The sequence below is a fragment of the Biomphalaria glabrata genome, chromosome 9 (genome assembly GCF_947242115.1).
Source record: "Biomphalaria glabrata chromosome 9, xgBioGlab47.1, whole genome shotgun sequence".
NCBI classification, from domain to species: domain Eukaryota; kingdom Metazoa; phylum Mollusca; class Gastropoda; family Planorbidae; genus Biomphalaria; species Biomphalaria glabrata.
The window spans coordinates 33,772,249-33,798,381 of NC_074719.1; the positions used below are offsets into that span (position 1 = coordinate 33,772,249).

The 26,133-nt window shown below is 34.1% G+C and overlaps 2 protein-coding genes across 4 annotated transcripts in view; both read left to right on the top strand.

The window, feature by feature from the left end:
* LOC106073650 (uncharacterized) overlaps positions 1–10,502 on the top strand; it is a 34,263-nt gene extending 23,761 nt beyond the window's left edge. Inside the window, exons 7-10 of the mRNA XM_056040875.1 lie at positions 3,403–3,480; positions 3,632–3,700; positions 5,194–5,259; positions 7,374–10,502. Coding sequence (XP_055896850.1) covers positions 3,403–3,480; positions 3,632–3,700; positions 5,194–5,259; positions 7,374–8,275 — 1,115 coding nt within the window. The 3' untranslated portion in view covers positions 8,276–10,502. The remainder of the gene's footprint in view (positions 1–3,402; positions 3,481–3,631; positions 3,701–5,193; positions 5,260–7,373) is intronic.
* Positions 10,503–14,758: 4,256 nt separating this feature from the next.
* The window catches only part of LOC129928227 (uncharacterized), a 43,521-nt gene continuing 32,146 nt past the window's right edge, over positions 14,759–26,133 (top strand). For all 3 annotated transcript variants that reach the window (XM_056041520.1, XM_056041523.1, XM_056041524.1), the window contains exons 1-3: positions 14,759–14,794; positions 19,547–19,660; positions 21,327–21,444. In XM_056041520.1, the coding sequence (XP_055897495.1) occupies positions 14,768–14,794; positions 19,547–19,660; positions 21,327–21,444 (259 nt within the window). In that variant the 5' untranslated portion in view covers positions 14,759–14,767. The remainder of the gene's footprint in view (positions 14,795–19,546; positions 19,661–21,326; positions 21,445–26,133) is intronic.

Genomic DNA, 26,133 nt, shown 5'->3' on the forward strand with positions numbered 1-26,133 from the left:
CGAAATTACCTTTTTTCCTCACTACTAATTTTAATAAAATAAACTAAATCCTTCAAATTTTTTTAAATATTTCTTTTCACAATTGTTTAAAATAAAATAAAAAAGCACATTATTAATCACAAATAATCTATTTCGTTTAGACTAACAAAATAGAAAAATAAAATCTGTCATATTATTTTAACTATGTAATCATATAATGACATTTTTAGGTTCCCGGTCACTTCATCCCCGGTCACTTCATCCCCGGTCATTTCATCCCCGGTCACTTCATCCCCGGTCACTACATCCCCTGGTCATTTCATCCCCTGGTCACTTCATCCCCCGGTCACTTCATCCCCCGGTCATTTCATCCCCAATTAAATATTTTATATATAAATATGATTATGTAGAATGCTTTCTTTTTGACATTTTATGACATATTACTAATGCGTTTATGGTGTTTCCTCTTCCACTTTGTATTCTTAATAAGAAATCTATTATATGGTAAATCTGGATGTGCACTTATCTATAGCGAAATGATCACATGCCAAGGTGTAGTGCAAGTAGTGCGAATCTTTTGAGAGATAGAAGTGCGATTAGAATAATTATGACCATGCGGCTAATAACTAACCATCAAAGGCCAAGGTGTGGTTCAAGTAGAGGAAATCTTTTGAGAGATAGAAGTGCGATTAGAATAATTATGACCATGCGGCTAATAACTAACCATCAAAGGCCAAGGTGTGGTTCAAGTAGAGGAAATCTTTTGAGAGATAGATGTGCGATTACAATAATTATGACCGTGCCGCTGATAACTAACCATCAAAGGCCAAGGTGTGGTGAAAGTACGACCATGTTTCACTTTATTTTATTTTTTCAATCGCTCTTTCTTGAAAATGGGCGAGTCATTTTTAGCCTTGAAATAAGGTTTTATTTTTTTCTAATAAAGGCGGACTTACTTTTAAACATTAAAGTTACAAATTGTGTTATAGGACTATTTCTATCGATATTTCATTTCTACACGTAAATGTAAGTATGTATTTTGTTTATTGATATTCATTTTAGATATCGAAATTGGTGGGTCTATATTATGTGAACATAAATGCCCATCATGATGAGTTTCCTATGTACTTAATATTAATTGTTTTAGTGCTTATTGGAAATAATCTTGCATGTATATTTAGGGTGTGACTCTCTCTCTCTCTCTCTTTTTCTCTCTCTCTGCCAGTAGGCGTCGATCTGATGTATTTTTTCCCACTCCACAGCATCGTTTTTAGGTTTTATAAGTGATCAGCAGTTTTCTATTTCAAATAGCCAACATTGCCTGGCTACACGAACTGTTAGAGAAATGCCTCTGGAGTTCACATTAAGTAGTAAAGGCAGATCTATCCTAGTTTATGAAGGATATGAATTCTGGCTCAACATTAGTTACTGCCCAAGATGATGTAATCAATCAATCATCTACTCACAATCATGAATGTAACAGAGATAAAGCCATTGCAAAGAACGCAGTAGAAAAATGAAGGAGAAGATGTCGGAAACCACAACAACACCGGGGGCTTGTCAGGCTAATGTAATCATCGACTTACCTCCTTCTGTTCTGATGACTTTGCCCAGAAAAGTGTTATAAGCAGGACTCTCAGACGACATCGTGAACGACTCAGAAACAAAGACATTGGTGGAGCTTTGCCATCTCTTACGGCTGAGGCAAACTTTGAGGTACCAGCAGTGTACAAAGAGTTTCTATTATACGACTCCTTGGAGAAAAGCGAAAATAATCGATTTCTAGTTTTCGGTGACCGACAGTTACTAGAATGGCTCGGACGTAGCAAATGTTGGTTTGTCGATGGTACTTTTAAAGTTGTCCCCTGTTTATTTTATCAACTCTACACAATTCACTTTCAATATGCACAGGGTGTGATTCCATCAGTGTTGTACTGCTTGCTTCAGGACAAAACCAGATTACGTATGATAGATTGCTGGAAGCAATTAAAGAATTTGTACCAAATGTAACACCAGAAATTATTGTTACAGACTTTGAGAAAGCCCCCATGACAGCTTTACAAGAGAAGTTTCAGACATGCAGATTAACGGGAAGTTATTTTCACCTCTGTCAAGCTGTATTACGTAAAGTCAATGAATTGGGCATGAAAAGTGACTATGACGGTTGTAACGAGTTACGTGGCATGGTAAGATGTCTTTCGGCTTTGGCCTATGTACGTGAAGAACACATTAGTGTTTCCTTAGAATTACTCGCTGATTCCATGCCACAACACGATCGGATGCCGGAACTGTTATCCTACTTCGAGCATACCTATGTACGTGGTCGCAAACAGCGTGGCAGAGGAGATAACTATGCTTCAGCTTTATTCCCTCCAAGTACATGGACTAAATACCTGGACGTAATCGGTGGTGTTGCGAGAACGAATAACGCTGTGGAGGGTTGGCATCACGCCCTCCAATCTCTATTTTCATGCCACCATCCAACTATGTGGACATTTCTAGATGGTTTACGAAAGGATAGTCAGTTGCACAAGGCATCAGTTTTACAGGCTAGCGCCGGCACTGAAGAACGCCCAAGGAAGAAATATGCAACACTGGCTAAGAGAATAACAAACATTGTTCATCAATATGAATCGATGGATCGTCTTCTGTACTTACAATCGGTAGCTTATCTTACTGATGTAGATAAACACAAAAACACTTTTTTTACATTACCTCTTTATTTTTACATGCTAAATTTTTATAGTTTTTAATGGCATTTAATTTTAACTTTATTCTGTTACAATTTTGTCATTTAAATAAAAAAGGAATACATTAAATATTGCTCATTTAATGCTTTTTAAAATTACAATTAGTTAGATAAAATGAACAGATGATGAAAATATCAGGGGATGAAATGACCGGGGGATGAAGTGACCAGGGGATGAAATGACCGGGGGATGAAGTGACCGGGGGATGAAGTGACCAGGGGATGAAATGACCGGGGATGAAGTGACCGGGGATGAAGTGACCGGGGATGAAATGACCGGGGATGAAGTGACCGGGGACGAAGTGACCGGGGACGAAGTGACCGGTCACCCATTTTTATGAGGGAGAAGTTATAAAACACAAATTCTAGATTCATAGTTTTTTATATATTAATACATTTCTAGAATATATAGGACTTTTCAATATGAAATTAAACATTAAAAAAAAACCATTTTGTTTGTTATGATTTTTTGGTCTTCTTAAAAAAATATTTAATAACATTTGATTTAAAAAATATGTGATTTTATTAAACAAAGATAAAATTTGATAGGCGTGGAAATTTTATAGTAATTTTTAGGTGTTTGATTTTAAAAATATGTAGCTATTTTTTTTATTACTTTCTTTGGAGACATATTTCCAACCCTTTGTTTTTCTTTTTTCATTTAAAAAATGCAGACAATTTACATTTTGTGCAAGCGCTTGAACGTATAAGCATTCTGGAAAAAGACGTCCTTGAAGTTAAGGAAAATATTTGTAAGTAGTTGAAACTATTGTTTTAATTTAGGATCTAATAATTTCAAAAAAAGTTTTGATATAAAAAAGATTAAAATATTTAATTAAAAAGAAAAAAAAAACAAAAACAACTAAAACTGAAACACTGTATTATTTATATTACGTTCTTTAGCAAAACACTCAAAAAAAGTGATGAATTTTGAGAGAGAAATGAAGAGGAAAAAAATGAATGAAATTTCAGGTTAGTTAAACATTTAATTAAAGAAAATAAAAATGAATATATTGAATTTAAAAATAGACGGTCAATAACATAATTAATACTAAAAATTTGTTCATTTTTTATAGTGCATAAACATATCCAAATTCACAAAATTTTAAATTCAATCTCTTTCCTCCTTTTTATTTAAACTAGCCTGACATTACCCGCGGCCTGCGGGTCTAGGTTTGTGTTTACTAATCTAGTGGATTGGATTTAGATGTATGTTAAACTTAGCTAATGATCCTTTCAAGTTTTTTTCTCTTTCGCTACGAAAATAAAATTAGTTTTGCGAAAATGGGTTTACCCGAAGCCGATACATTCATATCTATTAAAAACGAAAAGAGCGATAGCTTTGTTAAATGAATTTTGATGATAAAGTAAACAATTAAACGAAATAATTTTTAGTACGCGATTCATGAATGAATATAGATCTAGGCCTATCTCAACTGGGCTTCGCAGCTTTCGTAAACGAATGTAGTCTGTTAAAAATGCTTTAGAAAACCAAATTTGAATGTTTATTTTGATCAAAATATGAAATGAATTGACTATAATTAGTATGTTCATGTGTTAAAGTATAAAACTATCTGTGCAAAGAGAAGTTTTATCATCTTAGAGTTGAATTAGAGTTTTAGATCTAGGGATGGGATTATAAAGTAAACAATTAAACGAATTAATTTTTAGTAAGCGATTCATTACGGTATTGTCTAATAAAAGAATGTTCGCTAGGAAATCTATAGTTACAGATATCAGGAACTAATTTATGTAAAAAATGCCTTTGAAACACAAAATCGAAGGTTAATTTTATTACATAATGAAATCAATGGATCCTCTTTTGTATTTTCATGTGTCAAAGTAAAAAACTATCTGCGAAAAGAGTATTTCTTAAAATTAGATCTAGATCTAAATCCTTTCGATCTTTTCTCATGTCAACATTGTTAACCATGGCCTAGATCCATAAATACTATAGCTGTAATAGAGTCGGACAACTTTATTTTTATTTAGGATATTAAGTTTGTTTTAAGACTACAATACATACACTAAGGTATAAGTTTGTACCCATGGAACATATCTGCCAAGTTTTATCATGATTGGTCAAACTGTTTTGATGTCTATAAGTCACATACATACATACATACACACATACATACATACATACATACATACATACACACATACATACATACATACATAGATACATACATACATACATACATACATACATACATACATACATACATACATACATACATACATACATACATACATACACACATTCATACATACATACAACATACATACGCCTTACTTTATACTTTATAGTATAGATTATTGCAAACAAATTTTGACAATATTTTAAAGAATCAAATGTATTCATTACTTATTTACAACAATAAAATGGGACTTTCAAAAATTTCATATGTATTGATATCAAACATTTACAGATTATTATATAGATGACAAATATGTATTTTCAGAGTTTTTTTGTAAAGAAACTGGCCTATCCGATTTTCCCTGTGTTGCTGACTGTCCTCATATCATAGGTAACATTAACTTTTTAAATATTTAAAATTGTCACAGTCTCTGTTACCTGTTACACGTTAACCTCGAGGCATGAGGGTGAAAGACACTTGAATCCTCTTACTTAGAAAGAGGAAGTAAAAATGACTAAATTAACTTTTAGTCAGTAGTATATTTTGGTCAGTCGAAGACGGTAGTAACTTGAAGTCACTCGAGACAGTAAGCGTATTTTTAATAGTTGTTTTCTGTACTTAGAGCTGGATGCATACTATTGAAGTTTATTTTTACCTGCGGTGATGCGGATGTATTTTAGTAGTGAAGTTATATTTTAAAGGACTTGTATATTTGATATCGTTGTTATGCGGTTGTAGTCATACTTCAAACTGGATATTTTGGTGTAACGACTAGAAGTGCAGTATATTGTTATTGAACAAACGTTATGTTTCTTCTGCTAAAATTCGCACTCTAGCTAATCTATACCATTTATGTTGGTTACTTGTTAAATGTGATTCCAGGAAGCACGAACCCAGCATCCTACAGCATTCGCGACACATTGATATTAATGCGCGATTCTACATTTTAATCTTACATCTATGTATAATACTAGTCAAACATAACGTTTACAAAAATGTAGTAATAATAACAATAATAATAAGGCTTGTCTTCGAGTCCGAAAATTAATAAAGGGTGCAGTATTTAATTGTAGTTATTATATGTTTAAGTAACTCATCAATTGTTTAATCATCGTCATAATAATCTAACGGTATTCTGACTGTAGGACCATTTATATTCAAAGTATGATCTATCGACCGATATTCAACATTCCTTTCTATCTTTTGTCTTGACAAGAATCTCTTTCAATGAGAGGTCGTCTATTCTTTAATTATGTTTTCCCATCGCTTTCTCTGGCTGACTCTTCTTTTCCCTTGTACTGTTCCCTGCAGAAATGCTTTGGTCCTAAAAAGCTGTTAATTTGGCGATATAATTTTAGTTTGCGTTTTTGACAGACCAGATCAGTTTCAGACTGTGGTAACGGGACTCCATTTAAACCTGTCGCTGACATTATATAACGTTAAAAATAACGTCTAAGCTTAACGCTAGTTATCCGATCGGATAATTTGATCAATAATGACTTCTCCCATTATGACTGTTTAATGCGTAGCTACTCTTCACTTAGATATTCTCAACTAGGTATTAAACTGTTTTGCGCGTGAAAAGACTCAGAGCCCAATCACTGATAAATCCATTACAATTACAATTACAATCTCAAGAAAAGATCATTTACAAAAATGTGTTGGTTTTTTTTGTTACTTAATTAATATGCATTTATGTTCCTTTTTACTTAAGGGTCCGAGGGCAAGTTTTGACTATATGAAGGGATCCTTGGAACAAGAACGTATGAGAATCTCTATCTAGGGGCCGTATTGCCATTGTCAACATGTTTTGGATTTTCTTTTCTAATGAGATTTGTGTAGATGATATTATTGATCCATATATTCATTGCTAGAATCCTCGTTTCTAATTTTGCATTTATCATCCGAAATTCGCAAGCATATGATCAAGAAACGCAACAGTCTGATTTTAGCTTTGAAAGATATGTCGTTACCGTGCAAGTACTACTGTGGACTGTGCGATTCTGGCCATTAGTTTAATATTAGTTTAGTATAATATTGGTTCTTTTATCTGAAGCAATAGCTCCTGGGTATTTAAAACTTCAGACCCTTGTTAGTTTTTCGATTCTACTACTGATGCCTATTTTAAGCCTTGCTTTGTTACAGAGAGTAGAGTTCGTTTTTCTCACTCATTGCGTACTTTATGTTGTCCTATCTATGAGTATCACCTAGTCATCTAGTTCTACTACTTTAGCTGTATCTGCCAGACTATCTATGTCAACCTTAAAGTGCAACCGAGAAATTATTTTTTCGCTAATACTTACAAATCATTCTGCATTACCATTTCAAAGAAGATATTGAAAAGTGTCGGTGAAAGTAAGCATCCTTTTCATCCATTTACAGTGGTCTTACACCAGTCCCCAATGATATTAGTAAAGTCAACTGTAATATCGTAGTAATATCGTAGTAAATTGAAAAAAAGGTGCATTTCGTCATTGATGTATCATATTTTCTTTTATTAACAGGTCATCATGAACAACAAATATCAGAAGGAGGGGAGGCTGACCTGTATAACCTACTAAACGACTGTTACAAGAATCCTGATCATGCAAATTTTATTCCTGTTAAATCATTCAGAATAGAGCACTTACCTCCAAGTTACCGAAATGAAGATCTGTACGAGTTTATTAAAGCTGCGGCTGACCTGACAGTTAAAGTAAGTGTCACATTGACCAGTCCAGAAAGACCAGAATTTTGGCCCAACACAAACATTCCATATTTTCTATTCAGCATGAGAGGAAGTAAACATTTGAGAACAGGAAGTGGAAATGTCATTAATGTAAGGAAAGAAATGAAAAAAAAATGTCCATGTGAAAAATGTAAAATTTCAGAAAAACCAAACAATATTTGGTGGACAGTTATTGTACGGACAGCAGCCAGTGTCATTTTTGATAGTCTTGAGGCAGGTCATTCTGTATTTCGTTTTTTCTATGATACAGAAGATAGTCCAGAAGTTGTTTTGAAAGGTGTAGAATATCACCTATTCAAAAATATTTCTAAAGACTGGTGTCTTTTCGATTGTGTAACTTGTGATGAAAAACTAGTTGATAAGCTTAACAGCATGGTAAAACATTATAATTACCTCTCTAAGAAAGTAAATGATAAATACAAACATACTAGAGATGTTGACAAAATAATGTTTATAGTGTCACATCCACATGGGTGCAGTAAACAGTTAAGTCTTGGGCAGTGGAAGAATAAAGTAAAATTCAAAGTTGATTTTAATATGCTCACGTATTTAACAGCAACCTGTCCAGGAAGTAGTGGTGCTTGTGTCCACTGTCTGGGGTATGGTGCGTATGTCCACTGTGGAAGTTTGGCATCTGGACATAACTATAGCAATGAGACTATATCTTTGTTGGAATAAAACATTGACTGAAATATGAATATCACTTCCTTAATTTTTAGATGGTAGAGATTTGTATCAATACCAATAGATAGGTAGCAAAGATATTTGGCTTTTTTTATTCCAATTAATCAATAATTTGTACAAGTATTACCTGTTAACAGAGGTTCGCTACGTTTAAATGAACTAGTCGGTTAGTATTTATCTTAAGCGAATTACATTTTGAAACACGTAAATGAACAGCCTTGAATAACAATTTTACCTACAAAACATTTGTTAGCATGACGCACTTAGTCGCCCCTCATTCCGCCACTTTCTTTATACCCTTTAATTCTAGAAATTATGTTTTATCTTTAAACGCCTTTAATCAAACTACCAGAAATCCCTCTCTCTTAATCCTGTGTACTCCCAGGGGTTAGGGCGATATAATTTTAGTTTGCGTTTTTGACAGACCAGATCAGTTTCAGACTGTAGTAACGGGCCGCAACCACACCTCTCCACGGAACTCGGTTCTGAGCAGCTTTCTTCATTTGCTCCCAAGTCATTCCAGTGCCCTCAGCTTTACTGATGACTGACCTCTTCCAGATTTGCTTGGGTCTGCCCACTTTCCTCTTTCCTTGCGGGTTCCAGTCAAATGCCTGCCTTGCAACATTGGTAGCTGGTTATCGCAGGGTGTGTCCTATCCAGCTCCATTTTCGTTTTGTGATGTCTTGGGCTATGGGCTTTTGTGTAGTTCTCTCCCACAGAAATCCGCTAGATAAGAATATGCACACTAAATTCTATGTGCGTTCAGTTTGACCGAAACCTTTTCTGTTTAATTTGCATCATCTAATCGAAAGGCCAGTCTTACACAGTTTAGACACCGCTCAAACATTTTGGTCCATCAGTTGCAGAAAAAAAAAGGTTGCATTCTCTCTGGAAACATGCATCGTTAGTCTCTTTTTGCCCTCAAACTAAACACATATTGGTCTACACATTATTGAAGCTAGTATGGTTGAAACATTAAGTTTTACCAATCTCATGGAAGAGTTGTATAGTGTAGGGCCGGCCTTGATCCAAAATAGGCCCCTTGTTTGGTTGGGCTCCGCAATTTACATTCAGTCAAGGCTCTTGTCACAGACTTTAAAGGTGAACATATTTAGTATATCTTATGATTGACGTAACTTTAATTAAATCAAAGGCGCCTATTGTATTTGTGTTGCTTCCTATGCATATTGTATAATATTTTTTTATATAATGATCTAATTAATAGTAAGAGTTGTAAAAAAAAATTAGAAGAGAGGTCTCGGAAGTATCCAATGAATTGGGCCCAGCAATTCGCAAAATCTGCCCTGGTAAAGTGAAACTACTATTAACCATGCAGTCCGCGCTTTAGAGGCCAACGCTCTACACAAGTTTTAATTCATTATTTATAGACCATAACTATACCTCCCACACACGGAACCCTTATAAAAAATTATATTAATATATATAAAATAAGAAATGACCCTACCATAAATAACTTTACCTCTTTTTAAAAAATATGACAATTATTTAGTTTTTATCCAGAACACATAAATATGTAATACAGATTTTCCATCTCATATAGTAGTATTTTTCTCCACACACACGCGCGCCATCTAAATTAAAGTGAGAAAGGTTTTTAGGATTCTTTTTATTTTTTTCCATTTTTTTTTTTTCTCTTAAAAATAGGAAGATAAAATGAAAAGACATAACAAAAATGTTTAAATTAAACATACAAAATAAAAATTAAAAAGTTACGCGCAAAATAGTGGATTGAATGATGACAAAAATTATAGGAACATATATTATTTAGTGTTATAAAATAAATGCAGGTGGCTTTATTGAATTGAATTTAGACGAAACTGAGAGAAAAATAGTTTTGTACAAGTAAAGCTCCGCCGTTTTGAAAGTGAACTTAAAAATGTGTTGGTTTTTCTAAATACATGGCAAATTAGGAAACTATAAGTATTTATGATTTTTCTATCTATCCCGATTGAAATCAAATTTCAACTAGTGAGTTAGGTTTGACTGCGTGTGTGAGAGTGAGAGTATAAATAATCATAGACAATCACGTGTGTATAATTTTTCTTTTTTAGAGACCTTTTCTTTTATACTAATCATGTGTTTTCTAATTTGCATTGCATTTTGTAATGAAATAATTGATACAGAAATATTAATTGTATTATGATACAATTTTGTGTTACTATATGAAATACAGTTTAATAAAATAATTGTTAATCTGTGATACGGTGACATTATTTTCATTAATTTATGTCACTGTCACTTTTAGTCTACACTACTCTGTCTGGAATAGCATTCAATTATCCAGTCAATTGAAATGCGATACTTATATTACTGATATAGGCCTTAGAACTATTATTTGATAACTAATGTAAATCCATGGATCATGATATCGTTAAAAAAAATAGTCTAATTACAGTAAGCAATATAAAACTAAAAAAAAACATAAGCTCTGGAACAATTAATAATAATAATAATAATTATAATTATAATAATAATCTTTATTGTCCGTAAGGAAATCTGTCTTCCAATTTGTGCATTGCACCAAACAAAGCATCATAACTATAAAAAACAAGGTTGCAAAGACAGTTTGTGTGGACACACAAACTTAAAATCGGCCCCCGAAGTGGTCCACCTAGAGACAGACGGACAGATCTAGACATTGATAGAGGATAGAACATATTAGGCAGTAAAAGATATACTTTAAAAAAATTTTAATTAACTAAAATAAAAAAGAAGTTTCAACTGGGTTTCGAACCAGGACCTTCTACATGTTAGGCAGATGTGATAACCACTACATTACGGAAACACATATTTAAATCGACAAAATATTTAAAATCTTTCCTTATCTAGATATAGAATTAGATTTAAGTCATTCTAAGTTTGAGTCTGTCTATTTCTATTCAAAGTCTAGATATAGAGTTGGATCTAAGACTCTAAGTCTATATCTAAGTCTAGATCTAGATCTATAATCTTGCTATAAAAATTACTATATCTAGACTACAACTCGTATAAGTAGATCTGGCCTCTATTTATTTTAATTTAGATTCAGATTGTTGTCAAGTGTATAGCCTAAGCCCTAATGAGATGTGTGAAAGCTGCGTTGTTAAAAGTAGTGTTTTTTTAAAACTTACAACTGAAACGACGTTCGTATTAAAATTCTTTTTAAAAACAACATTCGAATCAGTATTCTATTCCATGAGTTAGTTAATAAATGGAAAATCATTTTTTATAATGATCCATTGATACTTTTTCAATCGTGACCTTAGTTGACATCACTTGAATTTTTTAGGTACCAATGCGCGAATCTATGAATGAAGCTTGATTTATTAATAAAGAAGCTTGTGAACTTTTTTAATAAGACTTAAGTCCCCTGAAGTTTTTCATTGAAAAATGGTGTAATTTTTTTGAAAAATCTGCTTGCATATAGAATTTTAAAAATTAGTTGGTTCACTTTCGGAAAAGAAAAAAAGCAGTCGTTGCATCAGAACTTCGAATGATCTAAAATATCATGATGTCTGATTTTCATTTTCTCTTCTAGTTTCTGAGATTTAAACGGGACGGACGGACAGACGGACAGACAGGCCACACAAAATTAATAGCGTCTTTTCCCCTTTCGGAGGCCGCTAAAAATGTACATTCGCATCAGACTCTAGTCATAATTTATATGTTACATTTAACATAACACAATAAAATCAAGATGCACTTAATATTTAAAAATCTTTTCTATCAGAAAGAGATTTTAACTAACAAATTAATGATTTCTGGAACTGTCTAAAAAGCCATCTTAAAAACATTAGAGAAAATTCTAAACAAACTATATACTCGTGAATCAAAAAGATGCTGGTTTAATAAATTTAATAAACTTTGCTAACAAAAAGAAAACCTATTAAAAAAAATAATTAAAAAAATTAAGTGTCCATAAAAATATTCTGAAAAATATTAAAACTCAACACCTAACTCATAAAAATAGCAGAAGGCTGAACAGTGAATACGTAAGCAAAGAAATATATGAGAATTAAATTAAAGAAACTTAAAACAACAAGAGTAGCTCCATTGAAAAGTAAAGATAACTTAACACATAAAGATAGCTAAATAAAAGATCACATCCTCAATAAATACAATAAATACACATTCTCAGCCCCACTTTACAGACACCTTGCAAAATTTAAACCAAGTAGAAAACATAGAAGATAAAAATGTACAAAAAAAAAGATCAAACAATTATTAACTAGCATAAAACCAAAATAAAGCATCTGGACCTGATCGTATTCCAGCTAATTACTCAAGGATCTAAGCCACGAGATAACAAAAGTGTTTACAATACTTTTTCAGGTATAACCTGATCAGGGTTGAGTAATAAAGGGAATGGAAAAAAATTAATGTTACTTCCCTACTTAAAAAAGAGAAAAATCTGATCCGGGAAAGTATTGACTTCTTCTTTTAGTCAGCATTTTGCTGCTGAATTTTGATCTCTTTTGTTTAGACAAGGTGGAATAGGAAGGGGCTTTAAAAGCGGATATGTTCTACAGTTTCGAAATGTCTAAAAAGGGGGAGTTGTGTGGGATTTATTTTGTTAAAGAGAGTAATTTAACAGAGGTGTGTGTACTGAACTAAATTGGAAGATCGTAGATTGCTCTTTGTGGGTGACGAAGTTAATACAGTCCTATTTGTTTGGTATAGTCATTTCTTTGTACATAGCTCTGCCTGTGTTTCCTGATGCCCAATGGTACTCACACGTATCACTAACCACTTACCAAATGTAAAATACTAGAATACATAATACGTTGCCAAATTATAAATCACTTAGATAAACATAATATGCTTAAACTATACCAACATGGCTATAAGAAATGTAGTTCAGGTGAAACTCACATAAACTAATATGACAAATTGGTGATTTTCAAAATAAATTAGATAATAATGAGCAAATAGAAGCCATTTTACTTTGACAAAGTAGAAAAAATCAAACTGTGGGAGATGATTTGGCAGAAAAATATAGAATTGCAGATCTTAAAGAGGAAGTGGAGATGGATTGTTCACACCCTTAGAAAAGATTAGAAAAGATATCAACAACAGAGCTAGACAAGCCTTAGAGTGGAACACCCAGGGAACAAGACGTAGAGGAAGACCAAAAAGAACATGGCGACGCAGTATACTAGATGAAGCCAAGAGGACATGAAAGAGCTGGGAATCCATTAAAAAACTAGCAAGAGACCATTTTATTACACCATCGTAACTGAGGTGGGGGCGACCAGTTTTTCTTCAGCCTGACGAATGATTTTCGGGATGCAATTGTCTTCCATCCGGCGAACATGTCCGAGCCAGCGCAGGCGGAGTTGCCTGAGGACTGTAAAGATGCTGGGAAAGCCCGTTCTCGCGAGAATCTCAGTATTACACACTCTTTCTTTCTTTGTTATTTTCAACATCCTTCGAAAGCAGCTCAATTAGAGTGAGTTTAGTTTTCTCTCTTGCTTTGTGTAGGTAGTCCACGACTCACTGCCGTACAGTAGCGTGCTAAGGACGCATGCCTTGTAGCTGTGGTGAGCTTCTGGTTTTCCAAAACTCTTGGTCGGAGTCTTGCGAAGGTCTCTTCTAGAGACAGGTTATCTTGAATTTTAGTTCCAAAGTAGGAGAATTCATGGCATCTAACTTGTTATCGTCAATGAGGATGGAGGGTGGTGCTATAGCAGGTCATCCAATAACATTAATTTTCTTTGTGCTAATGGTTAGGCCATACTCTTTACAAGTCTGAGAGATGCTAAAATACTTTGGGATTATCGTTGTGTTTTTTTTTAGTTATATAGTATGATTCATTATATCAATAGATTTAGGTCTTCCTAATTCGAAGAAAACCTAACAGTAATAATAAATGGCGCTTAATCAACAACAAAACAATAAAATCAGATGTACTTCAGGAAACATTCTAAGACCCATTACCGTTTCTAGTTTACATAAATGATCTACTAAATTGCATTAGTTCAGGAACAAAGTTGGATGATTTAGAACAATAAAAACAAAATTAGACAAAGAAAATTTACAAAGAGAATAAGATGAATTACAGAAATTAGGATTAAATTAAAGAATGTCTTTCCAGCCAGAAAATGTTGAACTATTAAGACTAAAATAAAATTTAGACCCAAAAAAAATACCACTTATCTTATTTATGGTAAACCAGTCTTGCAGATGGAAAACATCAAACACCTGGTGTTAAGATAATGAAATTTATAAAATTCCATATTGATGTAATTATTGAAAAATCTAACAGAACATTAGCGTTTGTTATAAGAAATTTAACATTTCAAATATAAAGGTAAAAAAAAAAAAAGATCATAAAGAGAGTTTGTGTTATCATTGTAACCTTTAAATACATTGTCAAATAGATTTTTTTAAAAAGTAAAAACAATTCAATACTCCCCTGACGTTTATTTTTTTAAGAATATATGACGAGGAAAATAATAGGAAAATTCCGATATCGTTTGTGTACCAATGTTTAGTTTCGAAGTTCTTGGAACAGTAAGTAGTGAAGCGTTTAATATTTTTATATTTATCAAATAAAATGTAGACCAGTATTAATTAAAAAAAAATACATTACACTTTTTGTTTTATTTAAGATAATTTAAAAGTTCTCTCTTCAATAATAAAAAAAGGATATAGGATCGCATTTTAATAAAATAAAATTTGAATAAATTTTCACAATTTAGGGGGAAACAAAGACAATATTCACAAAATGTATCAGTTGAAGTAAGCTTGGTCCGTAAACGTTCATAAAATGCCTCAAGGTCGACTTCCACAATATATTCTATATGTTGATCTAACAGAAGGCAGGAGAGCCGCTGGTCGTCTACTTTAACAGTATAGTGATGTTTGCAAACGCGACATGAAGCTCTTCAAAATCGACACTAATAAGTGGGAAAAAGTGAAAAGTGGCACTAGATAGATCCTCATGGAGAGCGAGCATAAAGAAAGGATCCCGCAAAACCCCTTTTGGCTACGCTAATCAAATTAAGTAATTTGATCCAAAGAGGGGAGGGTTGACTCATCTTAGATAGCATTATAATGGAAATTGGTCATTGTAGTTTGCTTTCGATTTTTTTTTTAAAAGGGGAGCTTTATCGTCAAAACCATGTGATTTTTTTATAACTCAAAATTGTCCACTGTATAATAATTAAAGATAATATTGAAGAGGGCGTTTTAACTGTCAAACCCGCTGTAGTTGGGTTATTGAGTCAAAACTCTCTTCTTGGGGGGGGGGATTAAACTCAACACCCTTCCTTAACTACGCTATTAGAATTTTGTGACTGTATGTGGCTCTAGTTGTATATTGAAGAGGGGTTTTTAACCTCAAAACCCAATAGTGGGGGTTTCGAAAGGTTTTACACTTTAAACACTCTGGTGGGAGTTTTTAAACTCAAAACGTCTCTTGATGACTTGTTTGCTTTATTTCTATTTTTAAGAGGAGGGGGGGTTAACGTAAAAAAAAAAAAACTCTGTTTGGAAGCTTAAACTCAAAACCCACTATGGCTTTGCTGAGGCACTTGATAGTTTTATATTAAAATATCACTTATAATAAACAAAAAAAGCAACAAAAAAAACTGTTACTGAATTCCAACCGCCTGGGAGGGAATTTATTGGTGGTAGTGGTGGGAGGGGGGTTCAACCTTAACACCTCCACTGGCTACGCCCATGATTTTACTAATGGTGTAATATAGGACTAACTAAGGTTGAATAGCATTTAATGTTACAAATTATAGCTTAAATACAGAAATTAGACACTAAGACAGACTCAGTGTTGTTGGTTTGTAAATACATTACATCTATCATATCTAAAATTGTAATTTTAAGGAGTTATCTCTATTCTCGTGCTACTGCAATTGGGTCAAAAAGAAATAAGATACAAAGGCGACCTAAGATCTAACTTCAATAAGAAGCTTTAACTTACCGTTAATAAGTTTTCAAAGGCTGCTGCCTCTTACGGTCTGCCTACCATCATCATGCTCAAGAAATTCCCAAACTGAAAATTCCAAAAATCAATGTGAATAGCCTTATCCTAAATGTTGAAGACCACTATACGTACCGTAGTAGCACAGTACATAAAGATTATTCACTGTCTAAAGAAATAGACAACTATCTTCTCTTTTCATATATTTTGCTTTAACCATGATCTGCTAGAAGCTGGTGTGGACTTCTTCCTATTTGTCAGTTGTGCTGGTTCGGTCACCAATCCAACATGGGAGATGGGAGGCGAATAAAAAGTTCCCAATTCTGGAAAAGATACAAATACTCAATCCGACCCAATTTTCACTCTCTAAAATAGCTGGAGATTTTCACGAAGGTTGCAGGGACTCACATTAGAGACCCCAAAGAAGAGCGCAGACGACAAAAGGAGAATTACATACATTTCCTGTAGAAAAAAGACTTTGACGTCATTAGAGGTTGGCAAAATATGCAAATCGCAACTAATTTCGTATGGTCAGTTAATATCCTGCACGCATCATTAATCTTTGCAATTCAAGACAGTCTCTTACCTATATATATAATTCGGGACACCACGAAAAAGTCATGGAAAAAGAACTCTTTATTTCAGAATCATCGACAAAAATAATAATGAATTTTCTTTAGACAATAAGAATGAAATATTTTACGTAGCAACGATTATAAAATAAATGTGTTTTTTTTTTGTGAGCTAAAAGAAGATCAACGTAACAGAGGTGCCCCACGGAAACGCTTTAAAGACCAGGTTAGGCATCAACTTACCTTAATTGACATAGAAGAGAGCACCTGTTTGCATGCGGCATCAGAACGAGACAGCTGGAGGTCCCTCACAAAGGTCATGGGATACACATTTAAGACAAAAAGAAATATCTCTGCTGCGGACAGACGGCGAAAAGAAAATCTTAATCGACCACCCGCGGACAATGGTTTGCTTGCCCTGAATGTGGTTAAATATGTAGTTCAGGGGTGGGACTGCGAAGCCACGGGAAATACTTCATTCCCCATTAATCTTCCTACAAAGACAAGCCTTATTATATATATATATTGTAATAACTTAAGTGAGGCATCTCAACGAGGACATAGACGTTTATTTACATAGAGACATGACAAACACAAAGGGCATCTGCCTTGAGTACAACATCTCCATATTGGCTCTCTACTTGGGCGGAAATCGTTAGTCTCTTCATGTCAACATCCTGTTCTAGTTTGGTTCCTAGAAGTGCGCATCTCTGCACTAGCCTGGATGGTGGTGCGCATGGCAAAGTCATAACAATATATATATATATATATCTTATCTTCTTCTTATCTTATATAATACAGACGTTACTTCAAAAAAGAAGATGATTACGTCCTACGCGTCATGCATTTAGTCATGCATATTAACCAATGACTTAAATTCTGCCAAGTCACTGGTTTTCCTGGCTAGCTCAGGCAACCCATTCCATGCTCTAATAGCACTAGGGAAGAAGGAGTATTTGTACAAATTTGTCCTAGCATATGGGACGAGGAATGTGCCTTTATCTTTGTGTCTTTCAGAGTATTTTATTAAATTTTGTTTTTGTATATGAAGATTATGGTTCAGTGTTTTATGTATGATTGCTACTTTACTTTTGAGCCTTCTGTCCTGAAGGCTTTCTAAATTTAGTGATTTTACTAAAGGTGTTACTCTAGTCAAATGTGAATATTCGTTTGTTATGAATCGCACTTCTCTATTTTGTGTCTGTTCTAGTTTCTTTATGTTTTCTTGAGTTGAGGGGTCCCAGACGGAGGATGCATATTCTATTATTGGCCTAACCAAAGTTAAATAACATTTTAGTTTTATGTTCTTATTTGATTTACAGAAATTTCTTTTAATAAATCCTAATGCTTTGTTTGATTTTTTTGTAGTTTCATCAATATGTGGATTCCATGACAGTTTTTCATTTATTATAACACCTAGGTATTTTGCGTTTTTAGTCTGTGTTACTGGTTTGCCATGAATAAGATAAGTGGAATTAATTTGTTTTAGTTTTTTTGTTACTCTTAACAACTGACATTTTTCTGGGTGGAAAGACATGCTCCAATTTGATTCCCATTTCTGTAATTCATCTAATTCTCTTTGTAAAATATCTGTGTCTTGTGTTGTTTTTATTGTTCTATATATTATGCAATCGTCTGCAAATAATCTGACTTTTGTTCCTGAACTAATGCAATTTGGTAAATCATTTATGTAAATTAAAAATAGTAGTGGACCCAAGACTGTTCCTTGAGGTACACCTGAGTTTACTGTTATCGGTGTTGATTTAGAGCCATTTATTATTACAGTTTGTTCTCTCCCTATCAGAAAGTCCTTAATCCACTGATGCAATGGACCATTAATGCCGAAATATTTTAATTTTTTAAGCAAACTATGGTGGTGAACTTTGTCAAAAGCCTTAGAAAAATCTAGTAAGAATGCATCTATTTGTTCACTATTATCTAAACCTTTTGAAAAATCATCAATTAGTCCTATTAGTTGTGTTTCACATGATCTATATTTCCTAAAGCCATGTTGGTATGGTGTGAGGACATTTTGTTTGTCTAAGTAGTTTATGATGTTGCTACATATTATGTGTTCTAGGATTTTACATGTGATGCTGGTAAGTGATACTGGTCTGTAGTTTCCTGGGTCAGATTTTTCTCCTTTTTTAAATAGGGGGGTGACATTAGCTTCTTTCCAGTCCTTTGGTACTCTGCCCTGGTTAAGTGAAGCCTGAAAGAGTATTTTGAACACTGGGGCTAACTCATTACTTAGTTCTTTGAGTAATCTAGCTGGAATGCCATCAGGTCCAGAAGCTTTATTTGGTTTGGTGTTGGCTAATAGTTTTTGAATTCCATTTTCTTGTACTACTATATCTTCTATGTTGTCTACTTGGTTCAAATTCAGTAATATGTCTTTGTCTCCTGGGGCTGAGAATGCTGATGCAAAGTATTTGTTTAGAATGTTTGCTTTAGTTTCATTATCATTATGTATTATGTTATGTTCATCTTTTAATGGCGCTACGCCTGTTGTTTCCATTTTCTTAGACTTAATGTATGACCATAGGTTTTTGTTGTTATCTTTAGATATTACATTGTTTATGTATTCACTCTGCAGCTGTCTGCTTACTTTTTGGGTTAAGTGTTTAATTTTTATATACTTTTTGTAAACTCTTTCTGCATTAGTTTCTTTAAATTTTCTATATATATATATATAGAGAGAGAGAGAGAGATTACGAAGATCACTGTAAAATTTGTAATTTAAATATTTTTAAGCTCATACAACTGAAGATGAGACCTAACTCAGAGTTGGCCGACATTTCTTCAAAATTAGAGAATTTAGAGGAAATAAACGATTTTTTTCAGAATATTGTAATGGAATTATCTTTGGTAAGTTAATATTTTAAGTTCATAACCAGAGCAATATAATTATTAGAAAATACTTTTTTCCTCCATAATAATACATTTCTTCTCTTTATTATATGAACATTAAATTAAAACAAACATTTCTTTCCTCATGCTGGGCTCAAGAAACAAGCTTTTGATACTTTCTAAACAATTTTTGAGTGCTGAAATAGAAAATTAAGTATTTATTTCGATCCCCCCCCTCTCAAAAAAAAAAATGTAACATTCACAACAAAAATGAAAAAAAAAATTACAATTATTGTTATTGCCTCAACAATTGGATAATAAGAAACAATAAATATGCAAATTAAAACAATAATTTAAAAACAACTTCCACTTAACATGTTGGTGTAAATCAAGAAAAATACAATTAGCTGTACCCGAGATTATGACAGTATTTAATTAGTACTATCAATTAGCAACCTTTTTTAATGACACATTTAAGAATGTATAAAAATATTTCTTATAAACTTCAATATAGGTTTTATTAATTGAATTTTAGAAATGCAAAACTTAAAACAAACACACCAGAATATAAAAAAAAAAAAAATAACCAAGCTTAACTATATCGATAATTTAGTAGTTATTTCCCTAATTGAATATCAAACAAAATAATAAATTATTAATACTCAAATATATAATTGGTTAATTTTTTAATGTATTCATGTTTTGCTAAGTACAATATTTTTTTAAAGTTTCAACTTGATCTAAGAATGGGTGTGAGAGAAATAACGTGTTTAATTATCTAAGGGAATGAAGCCCCACATATCTGTATCTGTGAATACTGAAGGATTAATTTCCCTTATTGGTATCGAACAAAATAATTAATAAATAAATTGAATGCATTGTATAAGCCAATAAATAATAGTCCAAAATTTCAACTTGATATAACGTGTACAAACTTTTTACCAGACAGACAGACATATAGACAGACAAACACAATGAGTGAGATGATATAAGCTAAATAAAAAGTATTGACTTACTTACTTAGACTTAGGTCCTCCCGCGCCATTCGGCTCATTGGGCAGCAAGCTGTCTCCATAAAGATCTGTCACTGGCAATGTCTGAAGCCTCCTCCCACCTGGTGTTCAATGTTCTGAGGTCCTTCATGAAAGTGTCTCGCCAAGTTTTACGAGGACGTGTCCTGTTTGCGTTTTCCTCGTATTGGCCTCCATGTCATCGCAACTCTTGGAATGCCTAGTTCATTTGTCAGAGAACATCTCCCGCAAATCTCATGCTACGCTTTGTCACAACCTCACTAAGTGTTCGACTCCCAGTTCGGAATAGGATTTCCTTAATTGAGACCCGATCTGTGTAACTGACACCCAAAAGCAGTCTCAGCCATTTATGTTGAGCCTCATTTAGTATTTTCTCAATTTTGACAGACAACTTCCATGTTGCATATGTTGAACAGCTCTATAAGCTTTGAATCGCCAAGTCTGACCGGGGCATCCTTTTCCTTATATCCCACTCGCAAAATTTTAGTCTTATCAAAGTTTATGCGGAGGCCAATTTTTGGTGCCTCTCTATCTAGGCTCTCCATCATTTCTCATTTATTTCTACAAATAAAAGGATACAAGAAATGACAAGAGAAACGTTTTCACTAAACATATTTATATAACATGTATATAATGTGTTCGTTCATATACAGGTGAAGAATAAATGTGAACTATGGATTCAAGAAAAAGAAACATTAACTTTCACGGAGGTCAAAGAATACATAACAGAGACAACGAAAGACATTTTACAACGTTGCATTTCCGTAACAAGTAAATGTTAAAATCATATTTTAATTTTTATTTTTTTAATGTACAGGATTATTTTAAATAATATATTAAATCAGTGGACTTCAACGCAGGTGCTAGTGCCCCCAGGGGGAAGATTACGTGATATTGGAGGGCGCTGGGAGCCAAAAGGGGGCTGTAGGTGGGCGCTCTGTACTATGGTGGGCTGTAGGGGGAGGGCGCTAGGCATAACAGTGGGACGTAAAGATGGAATAAAAAAAACTAGAAGGGCACTAAAACAAAACAAATCTAAAAATGGATTCGAAATTCACGCTAGCAAACTAAATATATACAGCTACAATTTAAGAATAGAAAAAACGTTACATACTGAATTCATGAATTTTTTTTTATATCTATCTTTAAACTATTACTCTGTTGCAGTAACAGGAGGGTATCTAATGTCTTTTTTTTCTTGTGCGCGTAAACGTTTATGATTTGTTAAACAAACTACATAATACGATTTTCAGATTATAGTTTATTTAATATTCAAATGTTAATATATTAATATGTAAATGTTATTTAAAAAAAAAAGCTAAAGGTTACATTCATGTAGAATAATTGAACCTTTTATTTTACAAAGTAACCATTGACAATAACTTGCGAGAATGCTTATTACTATATGTAATAGGGGAGCACAGGATAGTACTTTTTCATATTCGGCCAGAGACGCATATTGCCAAATAGTAAAATATGATATTTGGCAGGAGCCGGAGCCGAATACCTACATGTCTTGAAAAAAGCTTGTGTTTCTGAACATTTTGCAAAACTGTTACATAACATACCTATACTCGTATTGATTTCTTTTCCTTTATATACTTTTTTTTTTGTTTTAAACTCTATTACTGACTGATGAATTGAAACTTAACAGGTTTTTTTAAAACAGATAGGCCTAATTAACTAATCTGTGTAGTATGAGTGTGTGTTTGTGTACGAGGCCACCAACTGTAAAGGGTGTGTGGGAGAGGGTCAATGTAAAATATTTAAATATATATTTAACTATTTACTAATTTAAATCTCTTAAAAGTATAGTGCAATCTGGATTGTATAGTGGGTGGATGTATATATTCATGAATTTCAGATCAACAACTGATCACCAGGTTTGTAATTTAAAGTCTACATTTGTCCGTTATATTTGAAATCAATAGAATTATACAATAAATTTAGCTTTATTTCTAAAGGTTTTAATACAAGGCAAATTTGTATCGGCAGGTTGGATTGGTACTATCAGTACTATCAGTATCAGTAACAACAACGTTACTTGGTGACTCGATGGTCGGGGCTTCAACCGAGTCCACTTCCCCCGATAAGAATGACTTGGTTGTTTGCTTAGCAGTAGGATTCAGAGTAGAGTTCTCTGCGTCGTTTTCTGTTTCGCTCTGAAGTGAGGGTGTCGCATTCCCGAAAGAACCGTCTCTTAGCACAGGGGGTCTCACATTCTCTGTGAAACAGTCTTTTTCTTTGGGCGCTAACAATCTTAAAGAAACTGTTTCTTCTCGGCCCGTAGGTGTTCAGATAAGAGCGTATTGAGGGTTGCTGCTCACAAGCTCTACCTCCTCTGTTAAAACGACATACTTAGAGGATCTATTATTTTTTTTTAACAACAAGGGTCCAGGAGATGTTAACCACGTTGGTAGGGATGTTCCAGAAGTACTTCTGCGATAGTATCCAAAGAGTCTCTCGTGTTGAGTTTTATTCGTCGCCGTGATCAGAAGTGACCGAATTGAGTGCAACGCGTCTTGTAATACTAGTTCCCATTGAGACGTACTCAAGTCCTGGGAGTGTAAAGCTAAGGTTATATCTTTCCAAAGACTACTGTTCAGCTTCTCAATTTGACCATTTCCTCTAGGATTATAAGGCGTGGTCCTGCTCGTAGCCACTCCTCTTTCGCTTAGGTACTTCTGTACTTCAGCAGACATAAAGGAAGTACCTCTGTCGGTATGGACATAGGAGGGTAGCCCGAATAAGGCGAATAACTCATTTAGGCATTTAACAAGAGTAGCAGATGACATATCTGGACATGCAAAGGCATAAGGAAACCTAGAGAATTCGTAGATCATGGTAAGTAGATATTTATTGCGTGAGTTGGAAGAGAGAGGTCCTTTAAAGTCCATGCTTATTCTTTCGAATGGCTGAGTGGCTTTGATTACTTGGCCTGTTGGTTGCCTGAAGAATCGAGGTTAAAGTTCAGCACATGACTGGCACTGATTGATCACTGTTCTGACGTCATCGCAAGAAAAAGGTACATTTTTTTATCTCGGAATGTAGCATATGAGTTACACCAGGGTGACACAAACTATTGTGGAGTAATTTTACGTCGTTACTTGACATTGCGGATAAGTAGCGATTTCTGCTGAAAGTGTCAGCAGCAGTGTTCTGTGTACCTGGTCTGTGAACGATGTCGTAGTGAAAGCAGGATAGCTCTAACCTCCACCTTTGGATCTTCTCATTCTTGATTTTGACTTTATTTTGTCTACAATACATAAAGGACACGGATCGCTGGCCCTTGACAATGGTAAAGGGTTTTCCGATAAGAAAATATTTCCACTTTCTCAAAGATTCTACTATTGCATACGCTTCATTTTTCACTGCTGAGTGTCTCCTTTCGCTTTGCGATAGTGTCTGGGAAAAGAAGGTCACAGGCCGGCCATCTTGGTTAAGTGTAGCTGCTATAGCTATGTCAGACGCATCTGTCTCCACTATTAGCGGGCGATTGTGATCTATGGTGTAAACAGCGGATATCTCGAGCTCCTGCTTCAAGTTCTGGAATGCTTGTTTGACCTCCTCAGGGATAGGAAATCATTTATTTCTAGTTAAAAAGCTTATTTTGTCTGAGAAATTAGGAATCTAAAGAGAAAAAATAAGCCATCAGGCCCACTATTCGTTTCTGTTCTCGAAGGTTCGGCGGAGTATTTAGAGAAAGGCTCGGAATCTTTCTGGGTCAGGCTTGAGCTGACCTTTAGATATTTTGTACCCCAGCAGTCTTTCTTCTTCTTTAATCGGGATCTAATGATAGGCATTTTTGAGGTCCAGAGTGCTGAAGACAGAAAAATGTGTGCTATCTTCTCTGCTTATTCATCCACTCTTGGCATGGGGTAAGCGTCTAGCAGCGTAAATCTGTTAATCGTCTGACTATAGTAAATAACCATTTGTCTTTTGTGCCTCTTATTGGCTGTTATTAGAACCTGTGACGCCAGGGGGACTTTGAAGGTTCTATTACTTCTTCTTTTTGTAGTCTCTGAATCTCATCATTAATAAACTTAGAGTCCTGTAGTGAGTGTCTGCGAGACTTATATATAAATCGTCCATCGTGGTTCGATGATGACCACTTTGTCATCCAGGGGGCTGAGGGCTTTGCAATGGGGTTATATGCCTCCTCGTGTGGCTGGTGAGACCTATGTGAGCCCAAATTATTAACAATATCGTTATGAAATCAAGACACTTAACGCATCAGTATTATTCAAGTTAACACTTTAGGTAAAGTAAATCAACGTAATATTTATTTACAGTGTAGTATGATTTCTTAGATCGTTGTGTTTTTCCATTCTGGCTTAACAATGGTCAATGTCTATCAATAATTTGAGTGTCAATGACTACATAAATAAAATAAGGAGTAGGGGGTGTTTAGTTTTTCATTAAAAGATAGGCCTGGTCGTGTCTTTTACGCTAATATACACAAATCTGAGCCTTTTACATTTTTTTTACAAAATAATTAGTTACTGGCTTACTGGGCTATGAAATCACGCGGTTTGTGATCTGTGTAGCAAATGGTCACTCGTTTAGGTGTGTGATCTTCAGTCCAGCTTATTAATTGAGATTTATATCGAAGTAACTCGGCACAAGTGAAGAGGTGTTGCCTCTAGTCCAGCCAAAAGATTGAGATTTTTGTCTAAATAAACAAACTCATTGTCTGATTACACTTGTAGGGGTGTGGCTTGAAGTCTAGACCCCTAATTAAGATTTACTACCAAGTAAGCAAACTTATGTGACCTCTAGAGAGTGTCTACGTCCATCATATCTCACTTGCCTATCACCTGTCTATCAATGAACTCAACGTGATGGACTAAACAAATAAAAGAGGGTAGGAGTTGTTTATCCCTATCTCTGGAGATATACCTGGTTACCTGTGTAGAGGTGTGGCTTGAAGTCCAGCCTCCTACTAAAGATTTACTACCAAGTAAACAAACTCAGTTCCCTCGTAAGGTGTGACCTCTAGAGAGTGTCAATATGCTGACATTAAAACTATGTTCATAGAATCTGACTTGTGGTCACCTGTGTATCCATAAACTCAATGTTTTGGACAAAACAAATTAAAAAAATGGGAGTTGTTCATCTCTACCTCTGGAGATATACCAGCACAGCTAGACAGACGTCTGGTCACAGTGACATGGTCAAGGAATGTAACATCTTAACAGTCATGACAAAATGATAAATGTGCCAGCCATTCCTGCTCTGTATGTTAAGCGCATTTATAATGTACAGTATCGTTTCTATTTATATTAACACACCTTGTCTTTATAATAAAAGATGTTTGGTGCATATTCATATATGTCCTAATTTTAAGCACATTATTATGTTGTAATATTAACATTAATACATTGTATGACAGACATTAATGGAACGAGGTTCACTTTATGCATATTAAATAGGTGTACCTTTTACCCGTAGCCAGGATTT